Here is a 25,027-nt window from a genome sequence, read left to right as displayed (position 1 = left end):
CTTCCCATCCTTACATTGAACCTAGCAAATATCTATATACTGTGCCTGTTCAGTACTAAAGGTATTCTATGCTGCTTCTTAGCAGGGGTTATTTGTTCCAGTTAAATGCAACATTAAACAAATCTCTGCAGCTTCCAGTTGGCTAAGGATATGTGCAGAGCTGCATCTTATGTACCTGTAAAGGACACTAGAAGTCTGTCCTCAGATATATCTAAAAATGAGTTGCTGTACTAAGAACTGAGAAAAAAAAAAATAACCCCCACTTCTAGTTCTACCTCTATCGCTGGCTTTGTTGAATATTACTGAACAAATCACAGGAGTTCCCTCCATTTGTTTTTCAAGATATGACACCAAAATACAGCTTTTTCATAAGAACGTTGCAAGAACGAAATACCAGACATCCTTTCAGTGCTTCTGTCATCTTAGACTCCTTGTTGCCTCTCAGCTCTCTCCAACTCTACCAGCATTTCCCATCTTACCCACCTATAGGTTAAATACCCCAGGTAACTATATGCATCTAAGCCATCCCTGAATTCATCTGCAAAGCAGCCACTTTTAGAGCTAAGTACCATGTAGTGGTCAGCAAGAGCGAGTTCAGAATCAAAACATTCATGATGATGTAATATAAACAGTAAGAGAAATGTATGTAAAAATTACTTCAGGGAAGCAAGTTTAGAACAGTGGCGAGTGATGGGCATGCATTTTTTGACTACTTGCTTGGCAATAGGAATAAAATCTTTGAAACCACTGATAGGAGATGTATGGACCAGCCATCAAGAACAACCACCTATCTACAAGTATTTTCTGTTGATTTTTTTTTTTTTATTGTTCTAAATTCTAATTTGCTGTTAATTCTATGTAATTTGCCTCCCCAACTCCCAATGTCATTGCTAAATGCAAATGACCATAGCAGAAGTGGTTGGACAGGCACAGAATGCCTAACCTCTTTGTCTGTCTTATCTTTATCACCAAGGACAACGATTCCTGCTACAAGCTTTCAGCTTCTCATGCCTTCCTTGCCTTTCTTCTGAGCAACACAAAATTTTTAAGAAACACCACTCAAATGATCTGCCAAAAATAGTCATCAGATAGTCTCTTTCATTACAACCTTAAGACAATCCCCTTTAAAACACAATCAATTTTTAGTGGATCTCTTCTCAGTATTACCCATCCTTCTCACAACTTGTGGAAAGGCTGTCATTGATTTCTCTGGGATTTTGATTAGATTTTCTTCTCTCACAATCACTAATCCTCTTCTTCCTGACACTCCTGAAATTCCTAGCACCGTGCATCTTAAATATCCCTTCCTTCCTGTGTTTCTCCTTCCTCTATCTGCTCCTCTTACCAGAGTTTATTCTATCACTTCTTTTATATCATTTTTATTACATTAATTGGTAAGCTTGTCTCCAAGAAATTAATTGGCTCGAGGCACCAATCTTTCTTCTTTCTCCTAATGCTTAATCTCTGATCATATCTAGGTTTTATAATCCCCCTCTATCAAGACTTTTATTAGCTTTTGCTTTTATTACTCCTATAATCAAGAAACACAATACTTTGGACTTTTGTATAACAGTTGGCCATTCTAAAAATATTAGGTTTGTGGCTTTTTACATGCTCTTCATCTAATACTTTTTCAGCCATTATAACGTTAGTAACACAGTAAGTACTTTAGACTTACAAACTTCATGCAGCAAGAACACAGAGGAATACATAACTTCCCACATGCCTAATATTTCTGCTAATACACACCACTTTGCATTTTCCACCATGCAAGCAGGCTCCACAAGAAGGCACAGGCAGAGTAGAAGTTGCAGCAAAACCTGGGGAAAGTGCTTAAAAGAACAATGAGTAATTACATGCTCAAATTCTGTTAAACTGAAGTGGAACTCAGACCATAAAATGTTTCTTCTTTGATAATCTTGCCTCTGCTTTGCCCTTGACAAATGGAGCCCTGATAGACAGCAACATAAACAGTACTGAATTCTTCTATTTGAGAGAGGTATTTGCATGTGGCCTCACTGCCCTTTGAATTAAGGCACAGAGAAAAGCACCAAATATCGGGGTTAGCAGCCTCACACAGTTTGCTGCTAAAGCGTGATCCAATGGCTGCAACAGATACACACAGTCCCCGCCAGCCACCCACACAGCACTGCACACATTTGTGGAACAGGTAACAAATCACCATTTCGACCTGTTAGAGCAAGTCCAGAGGAGGCCACGAAGATGCTGGGGGGGCTGGAGCAGCTCCCCTGGGAGGCCGGGCTGAGAGAGTTGGGGGGTTCAGCCTGGAGAAGAGAAGGCTCCGGGGAGACCTTCGAGCGGCCTCCCAGGACTTAAAGGGGGGGACAGGAAAGGTGGGGAGGGACTCTTTATTAGGGATTTAGGGATGGGACAAGGGCTAACAGTTTTAAACTGAAAGAGGGCAGATTTAGATTAAACATAGGGAAGAAATCCTTCCCTGTGCGGGCGGTGAGGCGCTGGCCCAGGGTGCCCAGAGCAGCTGTGGCTGCCCCCTCCCTGGAAGGGTTCAAGGCCAGGTTGGACGGGGCTGGGAGCCCCCTGGGCTGGGGGAAGGGGGCCCTGCTCGTGGCAGCGGGGTTGAAGCTGTATGATCTGAGGTTCCATCCAATCCAAACCATTCTATGGTTTCCAGAAGCCCAGAGAGGACCCAGGATCACAGATCTTACCAACATGGACAAATGCATCTTATACGCTTAGATAAACTAGTAAATGAAAGAACCATCCTTTTGCTATTAGACTTCAGAACACTCCTCTGATGCAGGGAAGCAATATATTCTACTCCACAGACAGAGTAGAGATGAATCTGTGTAACCCTGAATTAGCAAAACTAACAGGAAATCTGTACCTGAGCAGGGCATTGACTCCCGTTTGTGCAGCAGGAACTCACCCTGCAGATCACTGGAGCCTTTCAGATCCAGAGCAGGAAAAAGCAGCGCTGCTCCGCAAGCCGGATGACCAAGCTCCGCTGCAGGCCAAAACTGCAGCACTGGAATATGTTCCGTATCAGTGGAGGTGCAGATTTGTAGTTAGTGGGGCCAGGCAGATTCTAACCATTCCTGATCCAACAGAAATCTTCCCTACCCGGTATGTTATTCTGTTTCCAGTACCTGTTCCCATGCATGACCCTTGGCTGGCTCCAGGTGGGCTGCAAACCAAGCCCCCACTAACCCCACAGCTGGAACATCGCCTTACTGGGACTTGGCTCCGGGCATTATGGGCACAGACAGCATTTGTTACACTACCTGGTGATACACTTCCCTGAAGTGCCAGTGGCCACATGCATTTCAAAATTGTCTCTCCTCCTCCTTGCATTTTAGTTGAGTGTATTTTACTTTCACTTTGAATAAAGAATAAAATGTAAAAAATCAGGAATGATGCACAAATTCAGAGCTTGGAACGAGCAATAGGGTAAACTGTATACATGAAAAATTAGACCAGCTTTAAAACACAAATTCACAAAAGGAAAAAAAAAAAAAAAGGAAAAAAGTCTCAAAAATTACAGAGAAGGGTGAACAAATTTGGTCTCTGTAGCTGGCACCAAACAAGCAGTCAGGGCTCCTACCAATATGAAAGACAATTAGATTCCAGCAGACAAACCAGAAAGTAATGATTATGATTGCTGATGCTGCAGACCATGGCTGGCCCACATTAGGTTAAGTAAGCTGGACGCAAGCCAGTATCATTGAACAAATGGTGTGGCACGTTCTGGAGGAATCTGAGGAGGGATTACTAGTATCTTAAAGGTGACCTTTCACATATGCTATCCCAGCAAATCAGACAATTCTCTGGCTATAATGGACTCGATCAGCAGAGCTCAGTCTCTTGGAAGTTATGCACTCTTCATACAAATAGGATTTTTTTTTTTTTTTTTAATTTATAATAATTGACTGCACCTCATTTGAGCAAAGTACCCTAAGTGCTTTACTGGTTTACTTCTCCCCTTCCCCCTGCTTTAAAGAAAACATAATCTAACTTTCCATTATTCATTATCATCCAGGCAGGCAGCAAGCTAAAGAACTCTAATTTTTAGCCATATTGTCTATTAAAAAATGTAAAATGTTTCCTAAAGGGGCAGGTGCATTAATCAGGGCTGCCTCAGGATAAATGAAAATTACTAGGAGTGCTCTGCTTTCCTGAACAAGTTTTCCATAGATTATTTATAATTGAATGAAACCAATTACAGCATTTGTAATGGAAACTGTACATAAATTCAACATTTCCACCTTTGCAGAAGCTGAAGAGCGTACCACATGAACAGAAAAAGCTCTCTACATTTTTATGAAGGGAAAAGAGAAGGTATCTTCTCTGAATAAATTTTCCCATAAGTAAAACAAACAGTAAGTACACTGGGTACAAATCTCATCAGCACAGTCCAAAAGGGCCCCAGTGTAATTGAGAACCAGACCCTGGACTCTGAGAAGCCATCCACAGCCGGAAATCCTGAAGCTGAGGATTGAACTTTCCATTTCTTCAGAGAAGGAAATACAGCTTAATTAGGTTTAATTTACTAAATAATCGTTATCCTCTGTAACTAATCAGTAAAGTTTTAAATCGGTATCAGACTGATGCTTGCTCAAATTATGGAACATGCTCTGTCTTCAAAATATAACCCTACCCTGCTGAAAACTGAAAAAGCTAGAAGACTGACAGTAACACACCCTGGCATATAGTTTTTGTTTTCAAACAGAAAACATCCTTTGCTATCCTACCAAGCAGTCCTTAAAACAACACACAACCATCTCCTGTGCAGAGTTTTTGCTAGTGAGAAACAAAGATAACCTCAGGGAAAAAAGACTTACTGTAGATTCAAACACAACAGCACTTTCTGAATTAATTCTAAACGGAAGAACAAAAATATTTAAAGTTACTGCTTGGGAACCAAGAAATACCCAAATAAAATTATTTGAATAATCATTAAAGAAAATCCTCAGCCTGAAAGATTCTTCAGAGTAAATTCCATTTCCAAGTCAGCTAAAAGCAATACACTCAGTGAATTCATCTGTAATTGTCTGATATTCACCTGGATCATGAATTTTACCCCATCTGTAAGCTAGGAAAGCGCATATTAATTATGAAGCTGACAAATGCAATAGAGAATTATGTTTTAGCATTTTGTAACATGCTGCATATATTGCAGGAAATACCTGTCAGACGATTTTTGCTGCCAGTAGTCAGAAAGCTTAACTTTATTCCTAATTACTTCTATATAATCAGTAATGAAGCTGTGCAATGATATAAGAGGTATCTATCTATAGTCAGATAAAACTAATATATATAATAATAATAGTGTACTTTGATTTTCAATTCCCTTCTAGACTCACATAAAAATAGCATCTGAGTGAAAATTAGAGCAGATGCAAGAACATTGTTCATTATGTGGTTTTGGTTTAACACTGCTTTTATGGGATACATTATGACACTACCAACTAGACATTAGCACGATGAAGACCTGCTGTTCTGCAATGCACGTAGGCTCCAATGCCTACTGTGTACTATCCAAGAAACTGGACAAGTACTTTCTTTAGTTTTCATGTTTATCGCTGGATGTCAGATAAACTAGCAGACATGAGTGTCACTGAAGAAAAGGAAAGGAGAACCTGAGGCAATGTGAACTAAGATAACTACAATTATCAAGTGAAGATTTTATCAGATTACTAGAAGTGGTTGGGCTTTTTTTATAATCTACATATTATACTGACAAAGTCTCTGGCTTCGTCAGGTGTTATAAATTGAAGAGAGCTGTGATATTAGGTGTCTTGGAAGGTTACCAATATAGAGGTGTATTTTCTCCCAGTAAAATACTTCCTTAGTTTAGAATACCCTCTGCCATAGCTTCTTTCTGTAGATTCTCTGAAGTATTTTTTTTTCTCTTACATAATATAGTGACTAGCGTTCAGCACAGGAATTAAATTTTTAGATACGTGCATTTCCTTCTCACTTGTTCTCCATAAGAATTCCTTTATTTTCAAGACAGGCAAATCTGTCTGCGTTTTTTAGGTTAGTCTTTACCTTGCTTAAGGCCACGCTGCTACTTATTATTCCATTGACAGTCATGTTGAACTTCATACAGATGTGGTCAGCTGCACCATTACTCATTTCAGTAATTTCTGGTCTAATCTTCAACACTTTGAGAGAACACCTGACAGTTATACACTTCTATCATTTATGACACAGTTCTATCATCCTAGGTCTATTCCTCCTTAACCTACAACTTACAAAAACAGATCCACGTTAAGTGTATTTTTATCCATTCCTTTACTTACTTAAATGCTCTCAAATAAGTTTGATTTTTTTCATGCTCTTTTTCCAGCTTTTGTATGACCCATATACAAATTATAGACCGATACTGCCTTCCTGATCTCTCATTCAACACAAAAATAAAGGCACTGTAAAATTATGAAAGTTCATTTCATTGCCTTTATTTAGATGCCCACTTTTCTAACCCCTTATACCAATTCCTGTGGAGTATCCCCACACATTACAAATAGTCACATGCCAGGGAAACACTGCTCCTAAAGTTACAGGATCAGATGTTTTAGAGTACAAAATTACATTGTTGCTATCAAGTATAATCTACCACAATTTTTTGTTTAGAAAATTCTGCAGACAAGCCAGAGCTATCTTCTTTATCGGGTGGCTTCTCTAAGAACAAGCTTCCCCCCAACCCTTCCATTTCAAAGCAGGCTCTACTGAACCTCACGATAATTATCTGTAATGTTTTCACAGACTACTAAACAAAGATCTAGTTGAAGACTAAAAACTGATAGAAAGATAACACCAACTTGTTTAAATGTTTATTCACCTAATAATAAATGTGATAACTGTGAGCAGCAAATAATTAGAGAGCACTTACTGTAGCGGAGAGCTGTGGTCCATTCAACTGTGCGTGCAGGATGGCTTCATTGACGGAGTTCTGGATTCCCGTCAGTGCAACTTCCAGGTCACGTGAAGCAGCCATTTCATTAGTCAGGTATTCCAGCGTGGAGATATACTCCCTCCATTGTGCATCCAGTTCTGACACACTGGCCAAGCAGCCCCTCATTACATTTAGACAATATCCGACACAGGGCCTGATTAGCGTCAGGCCCTGGCAGTGCGGGCAGTACTGCATCTTCACTAGAGCTTTGCTACATTCCTTCGTGAGAGCTGCGTGTTCAGTAGTATTTATCACTTCGATGCCCAGACTGAGGGCCTGGCTGAGCATCCTACTTGCCCAAAGAGATTTTGACAGCTCTGTAACCATGTTTTTAGAATAGCGTCCAAAAGGATTTATGTCTTGCCTTGTAAGTCGTAGACATTCTGTATAGTCCTCTGATAAATCTGTAATTCCTGGGTTTATTAGCCGACTATACACCAGAGGAAAGAGACTGTCAAAGAACCGTAATACTGCACTTTCCACTGTAGTCTCTGCGCCCAGAATGTAGAGAGAGATGTCTGTAAAAAGTTCTTTAACAGGCTCTGCTGCTTCTTTTGCCATAGGTCTGTAAGCTGTCTCAAACAGGGAACTCGTATGGTTTTCAGCAAAGCGAAGCAAAGACTCAAAGGCCTCTAAAAAAAAGGGGCAGGGGAGAGAAAGAACTAGAGGTCAATAGCCAGCACCTGACATCTCAGTCACAGGACTAATACTGTCCTGAACAGGAATATCAATAGTTACATGAAATCTGCAATATGAATACACTAATAGTTAATACAGCCTTCATCAATAATGATTAAAAAGACACCTAAACATTACATGTGCATAATAAAGGCAACACATAATACACAAATATTTTCTTTAAAAAAGATGACTGTATTCTCACTAGTTAGACTCTGACCCAAACTCTAGAGGTCAGTGAAGGACTCAGACTCCAGTGGGCACAGGCAGGGTCTATCCAAGATTGCTTTTGTAAGTGACACTGCAAGTGGGCAGTTCAACCAGATACATTTCCAAAACACCCCTCTAGCTCAATGAAAGCTCATGAGATAACTGAATACAAACAGATGCTGAAACTTTTCTTTCACAGTGCTGCGAGTGGGTGGTAGAGAGGCACTTCTTGCAAACTACAACCCAAGGATGAAGGAAAGATGCTGTGTGATTAAATTCTTTCCCTGTTAACATCAGCTGGGCCTGGACACCAGGCAGTGGTTGGGCAGGACTTGATGAAAAGTCCACTATGAACCAAAACCAGAATGAAACAGTAAGATCAGGAAAACAGTATCTCCTTTACACCATTTTCAAGTGGCTGGAAAAAAAAAAAAAAAGTTTAAGGAGTGCCATGGTTAACACATTTCAAATTGCAGAAAGCAGATATTATACATCCAGAACACTGATTGAGGTGCTAAAATTCATAGACAGGGGCAAGGGAGGGATCAGTTCCCATGATTATTTTTAATGACACAGAAGACAGTAATCCATGCTATTCCCACTGCTTTCTTTGGAAGCTCTACAACAAAAAGCCTCTGACATAAATCATTCTTACACTCCTCTGGGTGATGAGTAGTTCCAGTCAAGGCAGGAGACCTATCACATAACACCTCCTGAGGACTGGCCAGATAATGGGGTTTCGGTCTAGTCCTACTCTACATTCATCTGAACATTGCCATGCGATTCACTGCAACGTAACACAAACTGCAGTCACTCAAAGATCAGCTCAGCAAAGGAGCAGGTACAATACAGGTGTAAGTCATGGTTAGCATACACTGGTAAAGTTTTGTAGAAAAGCCTGCTCAGTGCCTTCCTCTATTACATCTCCCTGGGCAGCTGACTTGCTTGTTATGGTAAGCATTAAAAACACTTCACCACCAAGTGTGATTTAACCAGACACATAATACAACATACCTCATTGTACATTAAATCATCAGTATTTTACACACACACACACGTGCGCGCACATGCTGCATCCTTCTGCCAGAGAATCACTTCAGCATTCCCACTGGTATTACAGCAACTAATACTCTGAAAGTGCTTATAAAATCCTAGAAATTAAGAATTCAGATACAATTCAGTTGAAGAAGAAAAAGTTCATTCTAAGGCAGAGAAACACCTTGCCAAGTTTCAGATAGAAGCAGACTTTTATAGCTGACAAAAATTCTAAAAACTGGATTTATGATGAAAATATCGACACAACCTAAACTGTAGTACAGTTAGCTGTGTGCTACTACACACTACTAAAACTTTTTTGTTTGCCACATCAAACAAATATTTAACTTTTATTTCTAGAGGAAAACTAAACACCATTTCTGTTTATCATACTAAAAAGGCAATATTCAAAACATGAAAACAGTGTTTTAAGTTTCCTCCTTCAACTCCTCATGCTCTCTTATAGATATTCAGCTTATCATTAGACTATGGGAGCAAGGACTGTCTCCTACAATGCCAACAGATTTTTATGCTGTTGCTTTACCTTCCACAACCATAAAGGCAGAACTTCAGCCATCATCCTCCTTATCTGGAAACTAAATTAAATGCATTTAGGAATGTGCAAGTATCCTTATTGTCCTGAGAAATAACAGCCCCAGTGAACGATGAGAGCAAAACAGTCAATGACAACATGCATCTCAAGAAAAGACATTTCACCAGCTTCCTGGGGTACTAGGTTATAGACTAGAAATGATGCAGCATTTCATTTTCAAACCCCTTAACTGAAAATTCTGCATTGAGTTAAATAAAATTCTGCATTATTCTGAGACAAGCATGAAATCAAAATATTTAACAGTGTCATTTCTTTTTCATTGTATAAGGGAAAAATTGTGTTGGTATATAGCTTCATTCCTCTTGCAAAAAGAGCTGTAACATCAAAAACATGGTACAAAAAAATATATTTCTGCTGATTGTACATGTGCTGCAAACACCCGGAAGGTAACATTTGCTTCCTTATCGCCACCGGTCAGTGGTGATAAAATGACTCATGCTTGCGGGCACTCTAGCAATGATGTTTGAGAAGGAAATACGTAGGTCTTTTTTCATTGTTAAGGCATTAAGAGATGTTTGAGACAATCAAATTACTGGATCAGTTGGATGTTCTTTGACCTTTAATTAGAAATAACAGGTCTTCATGCAGTCAAACAATTTTGTAACAGTGGACAGCTTGCATTCTGGTTGTACAGAGCATCTTGTTTTAAAAGTGATTAAATATATGCTTCTAATGCATCTTGTATGGTATTTTGTATAGAGTTTCTAAATCCCAAGGAAGGTTTACCACTACCTGAAAAACTGTGCTCATCTGTGCAGTCAAACACAGCAAACTTTAGACATTTATGAACTCACAGAAAGTTGAATTCTAAGCATACACTGGGAAAAACCTTTGATCATCTTTCACAGCCTTTGGCTTCAACCCCACCACCAGCAGCATACAACGTACTATAAATTGCAAATACACTGATTCTGAACAGAAGTCATAACCAAAATAATCCGGAATTTGATGAAGACATCATGTATTTTTTGTCTTCTTTTAGTACTGAAATAAATAAATAGGATTTTGATTTAACACTACAGGGAAAGTAAAAGAGCAGCCAGCTTTTGATTTGGAACTAACGCACTGTTAACTGCTTAATGAATGTGAGGCAACATCACTTTCACAGGGAGAATTTTGTTCAAACTGTTTATCACGCGCTCACGAAACACTTGACACCACAACTGATGGGTCTGTAACAGTCAAACACAGCTGACCAAATACAGCTCACCTCTGGAAACTTCACATTGGAACTGCTGGTGTTTGAAAATTAGCTGCTGAAGCCAAACCCAGTTATGACAGATGCCGCACTGGTTTTGCAGCTCCACCAGCAGCACAGAGCCTGCCAGGCCAAGCAGTTAGCCAGTCTGCATGCTGGGCTTCCAGCCTGGTTCCTAGCATTCACATACACTAAAAATTGTATTATGCTCAGTCTAACACACAGATGGAAAAACATTGCTTTGCATGTATAGTATCCATGCTTATTCATCATGAGCATGGCACAGCCTGGTTTTGAGTGATAGCTTCCTTCTGACAGAAATACATCCATCCTGACACCAAGGATGTTTTACTTCTCTTAAGCCAGCCAGCAGCTACATTTCATATACCTAATGCAATAAAAATCACAAAGGATTCCCGACTTATCTTACACCAGCTTTTGCACCAGTGTAACACCACAGACTTCTTCAATGGGATTTAATCCTGATTTAAGCCCACTGTATGACAAAAGCTGCAGAATTTAAGTGTTTCTGCTAAATGATAGTGCTAGAGGGAGAAACAGATTTAGGAGGCATGTATCAGTCTGCCCAACACTGCTGTACCAGCATTTTCCAAAGATTTCCTCTTTTCAACATCTCGGGGTATATTTGGGGAAAGGATGAAAGGACAAGTAGATTTTAACTAACAGTACAGGCAAAGGAAAAATAGCAAATATTGTAACTACAGCTTTGACTAAGTACTCATGTCACGTAAACGCTGCATTCAATGACTGCATTCAATTCCTGCTAACTCACTTCAGCAGGAACAGCTTCTTGTGGTTTTCAATTGCTGTCATCTCTATTTGAGTGCAGGCAGGTGCAACAGCTCTCCAAGTCTGCATCTAGGCCGCCACCTCTTCTCCTGAAGCCTTATCCTTAGGACAAGAATCAAAGATGCAAAACTGCCACACATCAATTTGTCACTCATTCTGCCACAAAAATCTTTCTGGGTGTGTCCTGAGAAAGTGTTGGTTTTTTCAGGCTCCCATACACATGACAACATAGCCTCAAGGAGAGACCTCAACAGAATAAATCACTGAAGTGCATAGCAAGCCTGCACACACATGGTAGTACGAGAGCTTGCATTCAGGATTGCCTTCACCTCATAAACTTTGTGCTTCTTACAGCACATGATGGTCAGCAGATGCAGTCTCAGGGAATACACTGAGATGGGAGTTCTTGAAGAATATCTGAATTGTCATATGATCGTCATTCATAGAGAAAGTTCATTTGCTTCCCTCCTTTACAGGAGACTTTCACAAGCTATTGAGATCCTTATTCTGTAAGCAACTATAGGGGCCAGATGGCGAGCATTAGGAGAGGCTAAGCAACTTCCAACTTGCTCGATTATCAATCAGTCCAAATCCATGTTCCTTTCTTTCCACAGGTCCAACGCAGGAATGTTAACATGGGAACCACTTTCCCAAAATAAAGCCAATCTAAGCACCAGACACCTCTGTGCACAAAGGACCATTTCTGTTGTGCGGTAGCTGAGGCTCAGATAGAGTGGGTGTACTGTTTGAACCCCCATGTCTTCGAAGACCGAAGTCATCAAAGTGAGTGCAAATCACAACACACACATGTGAAGGGAACGTTCCTGTCACTGTCATTATGCTTCTGTGTGTGACTCAAGGCTGGCGCCTTGCCCACAGCGCTGGCAAGGTAAGACCACCCTGCTAATGCAATGCCCCTCCACTAAATTAATAATTCCTTACACTCTGCAGTAATTGCATATGTGCTGAACTTAAAATTTAAAAATCCACAAACTTAAAAAAAAAAAAAAAAAAGGAAGCCATTATATTCTAAACATTACTGAAAATATTTAACAGTGCTCAATAAACCAAAAGTAGAAGCAAACACTGAAACTATCTATACAGAAATAACATCTGTGTACATTTTAGATTTAAGTGTAATCATGAAAGAAGAATGACAAATTTAAGTAGCTCCATTATTTGTTTGGTCTCTTAGGATCATACTTTGGATCACTCCTTTCCCTTCAATGTCTTGCATTTATTACAGAGTTACAGGATGAATGAAAGCTACAGTTTGTTGAACAATAGCTTCCTTCTAATGCTTTCAAGTCCATTAAAGTCTTCTGCATCTTTATGGCTTGCCAAAATAAAGGACAACATATTAGTTTTTGCCTCAATAGAATTTAAGTACATGCTATTTGCAATTTGATGTATAGAGAACAATGTACACAGCAGAAAATCACACCCAGATACACATCCACATGACACACAAATGATAAAATTCAGAGTTCTATTTTTTGGATATGCACTGATCTCTAAACATGTTTAAAAGAACGAGAACAAAGAATGCTCCAAAAGCATCATTAAACAAGATGAATAGGTGGGGTTTTTTTAAGATCTTAAGATTACTTTTAAAACAAATGTAAGTATAAAACAAATTTTTAGTCATGTTTGCAGAGACAGAACCTGAAATCCATTCATTCATTAAGCTGCTTTTGAAAACAACTTACAACCTTCAGCTTCGTTTCTATTTTGTGACATTTTGCTAGTAGCAAAGAATGTCAAGCATTGGAAGTTTCCTTATTTATCCTGAATCATTCTGCTGAATGTAGGGCCAAAGCTCTTTATTGATACCCTACCTTTTTCATGTGTTTTACTTCTTCTAGAATGGCAGTCTTCCTACACATAAATACACTTGCTCTTGATGAAGCTGACGAGAAAAAACATGTTAATAAACATATCATGTGTCTCATGGAAGCATGATGTCCACCACATCATAGCTGACACTACACCAACGCTTGCAGGAAACATTGCAAGCTTGCTCCAAACATTTTGGGTCAGAGAAAACCTGACAGCTGTCAGAATCTAGGCCAAGTGAAAGCACCTCTTGCTTTCTACTCACCTCTTGTAGATGCTTTTAACAAGGCGGAGTGCAAAACAGATTCAAAAGCAAGAATGCAAAGTCAATTTTGGAAAGGGGGAATGGGGAAGTTTGAATTTGCTCACCTTGACAGCAAGGAGAGGGTATGATGTCTTTAGAGCTAAACAATCCTTCAGAATATAGATCAGACAGGAAAAAAAACAAAAATCTTTCCATTACTGTGTACAGGGGCAAGGTCTTTACTTAACAATCTCTTTGTGAGTTTGTCTACGTTGATAACAGATAAATATCCCACCATGCACCTGTTGATAGAAACTTCTGCCCAGGTTGAAAAGTAAGAAGTCTGTGCCTCCTTCTCTGTCGGTACCTAACAGCTGTGGACAACGCTGATTAACTGGAAATCAATGAGTAGGATTATTTACAAGCTACTCCTATCATCCTTTAGCCTTCTGCTCTATTCCAAGTGTAATTTAAGACTGTTTTTAACTTAAGAAAATTTATGAAAATTGCAAGGGCTTTAAAAAATTCTATCAGTAAGAGAAGATAAGACCTGTTCTTTCCTTAGTAATATCTCTTATGCTGGGAGCTTGGACAGTGGCTTGCCACATGTGACACTGGACATGAGAAAGCCTGGTGCAAATCAAGTTTCAGAGCAGCAGACCCACCATTGTAATTTGGTAATGTGGGCAAAGCTAAGACACTTAGAAAAACCAGTTTCCAAATGGTCTCCTGGAAGACTGACTTCCGGTAACAGCAATAGCAACCAACGCCATTAAGTACCATCTGAAAACTTATATCCTGACATGAAAGTTAGACTTGTTTATTGTTTCTCTATGCACAAATCTATTATTTCACTCTTGGCACAGTTGTACAATTATATAGGAGGCAACCACCCCCTGAGACTGCTGCCCCAGCCAGCAAACCCACACCCTTTTCTGAATCCAACAGTCCTACAGAACACTTCCTTCTTTTTCTTCTGTTTTTTTTATAAACTTAAATGGCTTCTTTACTACACAATCTTGTACAGGGAGAAGGGGAAGAAATATGCAGCTCATAGTTTGGTGAGATTGATGAACATTGAAAACATTAACTTTGGGTTATTTTTGGCAAGTATTTGATCCTGGAAACATCAATAACAGAAATAACATCACCAAGTTTAAAATAGGTTCACTGATTCATAGGCTGGTTATGCAAAGGAAAAATAAGGCAGTAGACACACAAGCCTAGGAGATACCTTAATAACAACAGAACAGTCCAGTGATAAATAGCAATCTTTTGTTCCGCTCTGGTCATTTTGCCATGAAATCAAATAATGATTTCTGTGTGCTGGGGAATATATCCAAATTGCTGGAAGTAGTAACCAGAGTGCATGCATTTTTCAAACTTAGCAGCCTTGGCTTTGCCATTAACAAAACAATAACATCTAACAAAGTTGCAACTATCTGCAACAGTATTTATTAAAAAAAAAAAAAACAAACCAACAACAACAACAACAAAAAAAACACAAAACAACAAAAACACACAAAACCAAACCAAAAAACAAACAGAGAAAGCTCTGCAGTCTGGTGTACCAAACCATATCTGCCCTTTTTAAAAACACTGTGTGGAAGATTTTATAGAAAATAATTAAGTTGTTATGGTTCACAAAATCAGTTACAGTTTGCTAACTTGATTTTGAGCTGCTCCATATTTATTTCACTTTCAAATTTTTTGTGAATACAATGAATGAGCTGGTAATTACATTTAGCTGCTTATTATTTCTGTATACTGCATTTTAGTAGAGTTGTATGTTATTTTATACACTGTAATTATAGGGTGCAATTATTTACTCCTTTTTAAAGTGAGGAGACTGAAGTAAAAGTAAACCAGTTGACCAGAAGAAAGCTGGAGACCAGATGTGGTATTAACCTTTTATGACACCACTGGGCTTCCACTGATAGAAAAATAAAGCAAGTAATACTTTGGAAATATTTGTGCTGTAGAAGGCTGATGGACATCTAGCATCACCATGGTGAAATAATCTAAAAGAGCAGGGAAAGCCCTGAGGACTTTGGCTGGACTTTTTATAAAGCCATGGCTATCAGTATTATTCTCCTATCATCAAAACAGAATTTCAAAAGATGATTCATACAATTAATATCTGCCAATTTCAAACCTATCAACTATTACTTAATAATATCAATTAACAGTTTTAACAGGAGTTGGGCCAAAATAACTGAAGAACGAGCTACAGTTGTGCTTTGACAACATTAGCTATGCCTTTATTTTGCTTTCCAAGAACAACTGCTTTATAAAAAAGGTTCTCACAATCTACAAGAAGAAAGAAAGAAAAAAAAAGGCAAAAAATAAAAAATCCACAAGCAGTTATGTATCTGTAGGTAGCTAGGTTATTCACATAACTATCTTTGAAGTTCTTAGAAGGTTTAACACCCATCAGACTATGAGCAGAGCAACATTATCTGATTTATTTGATCAATCACTAGCACGGACAGTGATGACTGGAAGCCACGGCTACTGCAAAGAGCACACAATTCCCAAGATGGATTACAGCACAAAGCACTTGCAAAACAGCTTTGAATGACAACTCTGTAACCATCAATATTTCTTTCAGGATTGATCCACAGAAACCACCTATATTGCTTAAGTTAGGTCTGATCCAACTATTCTAATGAACAGGTTCTGCACATTAAAAAAAAAAAAAAAAAAAAGAAGCATCCGCTTTTATTTTTTCAAGCTAAAACCCATGCATGGTTGCAAAGATGTGTAGTGAACTGAAAAGTCATCATTTTTCCCAGGAAAATAAAAAAGTTTTCCAGTAAAAATAAACAACAGCTTGAACAATATTTTCTTAAAAGTCAACCCTGGATGATCACTTTATGGGATGATGTAAACTCCTGGTATATTTTCAAGTAAGCTTCTTTCTGTGGGGTGGTGGGTTTTTTTTATCTTTTGACATATGTGAGTATTGTTGTAAAAACATAGCCAGCCCCAAAATGTGTGTTGACCCAACAATCCAAGATTTGCATGGTGTTAGGGTTTATTCTGGGCTCTAAAAAGTGGATGCCCCTCAGTTTGGTTTCTTCAGAATTGACACTTGGTATACATGGCCACAATTCCTTTGAAAAAGCAGAATCTCCAGTGCCAAAGTCTAGCACACTTTACCAATTTTCAATATGCAACAGTTTGGTTATTAAACTGCAACCGTACATTTCTCAAAATTCACATGGCTGTTCCCAAAATACACAGTGAAAGACTGAGCTCAGGGTGCCATTAGGGCATGCCTAGAGCTGAGGCTAGCCAGGGAGGTCGCTGTTTCTGGTGATTATACATGTTAAGCACTGACACACAAAAATGCTACTATCATTGGGAGATGATGCAAAACGATTACCTCATTCTTTCTGGGGTTTTGCAACAATTACTTTTCCGCATGTGCAAGCAGTTTGTCAATGCTGTGAATCACTGCATTATAGCATGCTAGCATGGGGATAGTTTGTAAGTGAAGATAATACCGTTATTGCAATCTCTGGGATTAAGGATTTCAGGTAATCTCTTCCCACAGACCACTGGACAGAAGAAAAGGATATCACTTTTTTTTTTTTTTTTTTTTTGATTTCCCAGACTATTTTTATTACAAGTACTTTTGGAATATTTAGTGCATATAGTGCAGTTTCCAAAACTGAAACAGCAGAATTATCTCTGCGCATTCACAACATATACATACAAGTATTCAGATGCAAGGAAGTCATAGTAACCATGGACTAGTGCCATATGAAAACCAGAAAGTCCAAAATGCAATTAGGTGGGGACACAGCTGATGTACAAGTAAAATGTGGATATGGAGAGATATTGCTGTTTTATATTGTTTGAGGAGAAGGAATATTCAAAAAATATTAGCAAAAAAATGGGCAAAAATTGCTTCTGCAGCCTTCCTACAAATGAAAACCATAGAGAAAGTAAAAGCTGTGCCAACTACACACAGTGCCAGGTACTAATACCAGAGAGGAACAGACGCCACCGTTAGAGAAAGAGAGGGCATTTATGTTGGTGGTCTGTTGGAGCTCAAATGCGCTGCTCATTTGGGCTTGGAGAGCAAGCAAGCAAGGCTTGCCAAAACTACTACAGACTTCTCTCTGTTGCTTGACTTACACAGTGGCACTGATGATGATCCACGAGGCACTGAGCACTGGGATGTTACCTGTGGGGAAGTATAAAATGTAAACCATATCTTTAGAATGGAGATGTGACCAGAGTACTGAGTACACTCTAAAACTTGCCTCTGGTACATTATTGCACTGCATGTTCATATTTCCTGGCAGGGACACACTTCAAAGTTGCCAGTAACTTTGGGACAGAGGAGAAATTTGGGTACTTTATTTGTATATCTCTGATGTATTAAATACTATCAAGAAAGGAAAGTACAAAACAGTTTTAAGGACTTGCATTAGTTAAGAAGAAAGAACCAGAAATTTTTCTTCCGAGTCAATCAAGAGAAAGCAGGAAGATACAAAAGTCTTTTCATTCTTCTGGGAATCTTCTCATTAGCAGAAAAGCAACCAAATGAGAGTCTCTAGAGAGAATTTTCTCAACCCTCTGATTAGGCAGTTCAACTTGCAGTAGGAAAACTAATACATTTGTTTCAGAAGGTCATGAACTATTTCATGATTTCCAGCTGAATTAGTTAGGTGGTCCATTATGACCCATTTCTAAAAGTCTAATAGAAAAACAGTTACAAAAGACAGCTTAACAAAGACGAAATTTGTGAGGAGACTGTTTTTCATGATTTTTTTTTCTTATTATTTAAATACTAACGTAGAAATACAAGAAATTATGTGTGAGTTCCATTAAAGAGCTAAGGTCACAAGACTTAACAAAACTCTTCTTTTTAAAAATCTAGATTAAGTCTGTATTTATCAACAACATTAAAACAAACAAACAAAAAAACCAGTCTCTATGTAGAGAACAGCAATAACGTAACCCTGTGTGTTCAACAGTGAAGACTCTCTAACCCAGAACTGCCAGCTGGCTTGAGAACTGCGCTCCACGTGCCCACACACCAATCTTCCAACCCTTGGCTGCAAGAGGGAAAAGGATCATTACTCACCAGGGCAGGCAGACACAGAATGGCAGTCTTCACAATCACTGTGTGCTCCTCATTTGTTCGAAAGCATGGGCTATAAAACCTTTCAGCTGTTTCTTCTGATTCTGGATAGGGTAACATCAACTTCATTTCCCAATACTGCAAACTTATTATCTTCACCCACCCTTCTTTCTCAGACTAATCTACATAGGGAAGCCTCTGCAAAATGAACTAAGGAAAACATAAAACTCCCATAGCTAAGTCTTGGTGCAGAGATAGTCTTTCATACAAGTAATCTTCTGTAAATGGTTTACTTCAGTGCCTTTTGTGTATTTCAGACCCTGGGACAACACTTATCCACCCAAACTAGTGACATACCAGCACAGAGCATCCTCACCCAAACTTCAGCTGAAAACACTTTTTGGTATCGTTCCACAGACCAGCTGCAGGTTGCTAAATGGTTCACGTATGGTCAACAGGCTGAGAGCCATTGGGCTCTTCCATAGCGCACCAAAAAGCATGCAGTTATCTAGACTAGAGGCAAAGGCATTGGCCATGGATAAAAGATATATGCAATAATGTTTAAAGAACAAAACCTTTCCTGAAACATCTATTTTTGGATGTCTCCTCTTGTAGATTATTTCGCAGACATGTCTGGTATCATAACACCATAAGGTAATTGAAAGGGCATGTTTGCTTGAAGAAACTGACTTTGTTCGTGGACTTTCTTTACAGTCAGAACAAAGACTACTGAAGAAAAACAGTGGAAAAGTCTTCCATAGATGACTTCAACAGACACTGAATCCAAATCACTATAAAATTAGGAAAATATTCTGGGTGTTGTCTTTTAACATTTCACATAATTACAAAGCCTCTTTTGATGTAAAAATTAAAGGTGGATCAATGCTTAAAAATAATCCTTTAAAAATAGAACACATTTTTCTTTATAGTGAAGAGCAGCTCCTCGATTTATCCTCCAAATTCCTTCAAGTAAAGTGACTGGCATGTGTTCAACATATGGGTCAGCACTGGCAGAAGTACAGATGTTGGTGATTTGATAGCTAACCAGATGTTTGTGAGGAACTAGTTCCAGTTATTCCTAAGGGAAAGCACATAAAGCCCGTTAGCACTAATAAGTCAACTCACCTATTTTTCTCCTGAAATTTCTTCCATAAAAAATAAAATACATGAAAGTAAGTTTTTCCAATCACAATGACTACATAGATTTTTACAGGACAAGTCCCAATCGCGCCAATGAAGACCAAAGGCCAAAGCAATGAAATTTCTTACATGCAGAGAACTGTGCAGGCCTTGACCAAAATAAAGTGACCATGACATCATATTTCAACATTGCCACACATGTCCAGACACCTCCCAAGATAAGTAGGGCTTCACAAGATCACAAAATTTGCTTAAATTCAAGAAGTTGAATAGTTGCAACCCCATGCTTGCTTATTCATCCCCTAAGTCTGCTGTGGTCAAATCACACCTCAGCACATCATTTTTTCACATGAGTAGCAGCAGCAGAGGAATTTTGTAAGAGAGAACAAGGATAGGTTAAAAAAATGTCCGAAGAATTCCTAGACCTGTTTTGTTCATTTCAAGTTCCTCTGTATAAAGCTGTATGGCTTGAATCTAAGTGAGCTGACTCCAAGACCAGCCTGAGTCATGCGATCAGTTAGGAAGTTGCCATGAATGTCCTGAATCTTGAATATGTGGGGACTTGCAAGTTGTTAAAAGTGAGCAACTGTTTCCCTTCTGGGTTTGCTGACTTTCAAGGACTGCTACCAAAAAACCTATTTGTAATTTTGATTGATGGGCTGTACTAAAGAGTTGATGTTCATTTCGTTAACAGAGGCTCTTCTTGAGATAGCTCACCAAAGAGAACAAGATGCCACATTAAGTCCCCACTTCAGTAAGCTGCTTGTGTGTCCTCACTTACAAAATGTGACAGACATGCATTATATGTACTGAAAGAACCATTCTCTGAACTCAGAGGGTTTCCCCTTTCTGTAGGACCTGTGTATTCCTATATAAGAAAGGTACATGCAACTGATTTTGTCCATTTTTCTGGTACCTTTTTTCCCTAGAATGTCAGAACTCTTGAAAAATGCTTCTGAAATCCCTCACAGATATTTTTTGTTTCCTTTCAGTGTCTTCCCACAAGAAGGAGCAGTCCTCAATTTCTATGCCTGAAACTCACATTTTCAACTTGGATATTTAAGCATAAGCTTTACCTGCCGAGGACCACTGATGTTCTCAATTATCTCACCAAATGCGGGTCCAAAAAGGGATAAAGGGTAGATTTTTGTGGGAATGCATTACAGTTTTCTTCTCCAACTTTCTCACACTGTATTATCAAAGTCATCACTGTATTACTTCCTCTATTGTTTATAGATATTTTGTATGTTGCAATGTATACTTAGTTTGTTTTGGTTAAACATGGGTCATTAGTGATAAAACTCAACTATAGAAATATTAGATTTGAACTGAGAGTCAAAGTATCTGTCACATACATCTATCATACTTGAAGTTTTAATACACAAGTGTTAAAACCTCTCATATACATGCAGCTTTTATAGTTCTCTTTAAAGCTTTGCAATCTTTTACTCATCAACTTAATGAAAAATAGGAGTTTCAGATAAATCAATCTGATAATGAAAGCAAATTAGCCATTATACTACAGCAGACTTCCAACATGAATTACTGAACTGAGATTGACTGCAGCAATATAATGCTCTCTCTAATTACAGCTTCCCTTTCCAGGTAGCTCTAGAGGGAATTTAGCAAACAAGTATTCAGAACTAAAGCACCAAAACTGTGACCGACGTAAATGGTATCATAAGCCTCAACAAGTTCCAGTTAAGCCAGTAGTGTCTTTTAGGAAAGAAGGAGTCTCATGAATGCAAGCAGCACTGCAGAACAATGGTACAATGAATCAGGACATTGAAAACATTCATAAATTGAGAGGTTGACAGGTTAAAAGAGGTTGATATGTAAAGCTCAGTATACACTACAGGAAACACTGGACACATCTAAGAACAATATTTGGCTTCCATCACAATCCCACCATGAGGGACCTGTCTAATATCGCTAAGCTTTATTGTTTGCAAAGAAGTTTGGGGAGCTGTCTGAACTGAAAAGAACGGGAACACATCTGAGACACAAGCATCCCTGCTGCAGAGGGACCAGTCTATGAGAGACTACTTCCGCAGCTGTAAGCTGAAGCTATAAATTGCATTCCACTTTGTCATCTATTACCCCTCTGCAACTGTCTCCCTACTTCCAGATAGACTCATGGAGTATATCTTATTGCCATCTTGCTTTCTTCAGTCAGAAAATTACCCAGGCATGAAGTCCAAAATTTCACTTCAAAGCTCTGACGGGAACCCTCACTCATACACATCTCAGATGTAAAAAGAGCATAGTGAAACTATTTAAAATATGCAGCCATTCACTTTACTACAGCACAGTCCTGGCTTTTCAACAGTGCATTTTTTTAACACACTGAAGTCCATCAGTTACTCTTATTCTCTCATAAGACAAAAAGATTAATTCTCGACAGTAAGTACAGAGTGCTACACAGTATGGTCATTTTCTCTTCTATCCTACAAACTCAGCCAATTTTAATCACTCAGTTCTGTCTTAACTTTGTACAAATCACATCATATTGGAACCACTTAACATACGGGAAGTAAACAGATGCTTAACTAAAAGACAAAGTCTATGAAGAATTTATCTTTTTAAAAGGCTTATCTTCATTTCAAGGTCATATGGAATCAATAAAAGTAAATGAATTTTTGTTACCTACTCATTTAGGTATCACATTTTTTGCTGAGTCAAATAAAAAAGAGTAAACATGAAGTTTAAAAAAAGAGGAGGGAAGAGGAAATCACCACTCTGAAATACTCTGACAGAAATGTTGATTTTGTTTCAGGAGAAGTTAAAAGATTCAGCCATTTTCATGACCAAGTAAATTTTTTGGATTTTTTTTAAATTAATTTTAGACACCTCCCACTGTTTAAGTTCTACTCTCTGTAGCCCTAGAACTGATTTCTTATTTTAAGAAATACCCTTTGGCATGAAACTTTATCTGTATAACCCGGTAATGGGATCAATCCCTTACGAAGCACAGAAAGAAACCAAGAGAGGAACAACCACCCAACCAAATAAGGAAACTACTGATAGACTGAAAGTGAGAGGGTAACAGTAAAGCATAAGAAATTCTGGGCCCTGAAGAAAAACCTATTTGCTGCATTTTAGACCCAGTTCAAAAAAGCATTTCTTCTAGTTCTGCAACAGAGTTCTTAATCCACAAAATCCCCATAGAACTTCAGTGTACACAAGTTTTCTGCCAAGAAACAAGATTTGTGAAACAGGGCCTTGAACTTTGCAAAATCATTTGAATTCTATGAGGCCATTTCAATTCCTCTGACAAATCTTCTGTTTTCTTGTTCCACAAATGTCAAATTGTTCAAGAGTTTTCTCTTGTCTTTCAGATCAATCTTGTATAATGATACTCTTCATAAGACTATGGAGAAAAATGTTGACTTGATTAATCTATTCTGGGAAAGGTTATAAAACAGCTCCCTGCAAATTTCAGTTGGAAGGGACCTAGAGTGATAACATCTAGTCCAACCGCCTGACCACTTCAGGGCTGACCAAGTTAAAGCGTGTTGTTAAGGGCATTGTCCAAATGCCTCTTAAACACTGACAGGCTTGGGGCATCAACCGCTTCTCTAGGAAGCCTGTTCCAGTGTTTGACCACACTCTCAGTAAAGAAATGCTTCCTCATGTCCAGTCTGAACCTCCCCTATTGCAGCTTTGAACCAATATTCCGCCTTGACCAAAAATTTTCCAATCTTGTGGAAATATCATGCCCTAACACTTTTTTTTTTTTTTTTGTTGCTTACTGCATTTCACCATCTGCAACAGCATTCCTGGGCCTGTCTGTGCCACTTCACTCAATACCCGAACGTCATCTACGTTTCAGGACATCATAATCACTGCATTCAAGTTTGCCACATTTCACCACTTTTAGTGCAGAGACGTTATTTGTAACTACTTGCAAATTCCCGTATAAATTTCTGTTCAATACTGTTTTTACTAGAAGACCCAGTACACGTCTCATCCAACACCACCAACTATCGCTGGGTTTGCGCAATGTTATGGGTGGAAGCAGAGTCCGTAGTCCAATCCTGCCAACCAACCAAAAGAGCTGTTGCAACTTGAATGTCTCTGGGATAGCATTATTCCTACAAACATGGCTCACCTGGAACAAAGATTAAAGGACAGTAGCTGTTGCTGAAGCAAGTAAGGAATAGGAAGAAATTTAAGAAAATATATACAAGCCAGAAAAGTAAATGACACTAAAAATCCAAATCGGGCTCCACTTCTACCCCTCCTTTCCCCAACACTGTCCTGGCTATGACTGCTGCAGCAGGCCAGAGAATGGATCTCTGCCCTGAGCAGGAGGCATCTGTCCTAAGCACCTCCATTTCTGATTTCTTAACCCTCACACAACAGAAACACGGGTTTCATTATGAGACAGGTTAAGAACAGATGTCCTGCTATATACGGCTTTTAAATGGAAGCCTTTACAGAAACAGATATGCAACACTTGGAAAAACTTCCCCATCCTAATGGAGGGAAGCTCTGCAAGAACCAAGAGCTTCCCAATTCAAGACACTGTCAAAGCATTCCTGAAATGGAAATTCACTGATGCTGAAAAGCCTGCACTGTAATTTAGTGAGGCATAGCTAGAGAGAACATACCAAACCATAATTTAGCGAAGACTAACACAGAGCAAGAGACACAAGCCATTAAAATAAAACTGGCATCAGGTGAAGGGGTTTCCAAATTTTGAGGATATGACCTTGGGGACCGGTTTGCAATCTTCTCTTCAGAGACCAGGTGTCTGCTACCTGATCTGCTACCTGAGGAATTTCAACATGACAGATGCAGAGAGCTCAGCATGGCAAAGGAGAACTTCTTAGGAGCCCTTAATCCAATCCTGAACAGAACAGAATAAATCAGTATTTACAAGCCTTATGAAATTTTGAGTTGTTTAATATATTTGAGGTAATGTTGGTTCTTACAGCAGGTTCAGGAACACTGTGAATTTCTCTACAGTGTCTGAGCACTGTCAATCCTGATTACACTATTCAGATACAGTACAATAGCAAAGCAGCCTGTCACACTGGCCAAGACCAATATCCCGCTGCATCTCCCCAGAGACAAAGGGCCTGATGTTACAATGGGATCTTGAGGTATGCAGAAGTGTATACCCATTCATCCTCAAAATCTGACATTTGGTTTAGCTGAAAGCTGCTGAAATAGCACAGAAATATCCAGGGAACATTGAGAAATTATTTCTGGATCTTGTGGTT

The 25,027-nt window shown here is 38.9% G+C and overlaps 1 protein-coding gene across 2 annotated transcripts in view; it reads right to left on the bottom strand.

The window, feature by feature from the left end:
- LOC104360696 (glypican-5) overlaps positions 1 to 25,027 on the bottom strand; it is a 385,048-nt gene that overhangs the window by 290,898 nt on the left and 69,123 nt on the right. For both annotated transcript variants that reach the window (XM_042799165.1, XM_042799171.1), the window contains exon 3: positions 6,875 to 7,569. In XM_042799165.1, the coding sequence (XP_042655099.1) occupies positions 6,875 to 7,569 (695 nt within the window). The remainder of the gene's footprint in view (positions 1 to 6,874; positions 7,570 to 25,027) is intronic.

This window comes from Tyto alba, unplaced genomic scaffold (genome assembly GCF_018691265.1).
Source record: "Tyto alba isolate M040663 unplaced genomic scaffold, T.alba_DEE_v4.0 Super-Scaffold_10, whole genome shotgun sequence".
In the NCBI taxonomy this organism is placed as follows: Eukaryota; Metazoa; Chordata; class Aves; order Strigiformes; family Tytonidae; genus Tyto; species Tyto alba.
Note: the sequence above shows the minus strand (reverse complement) of the source record. Positions and strands in the feature narration are given on the sequence as shown.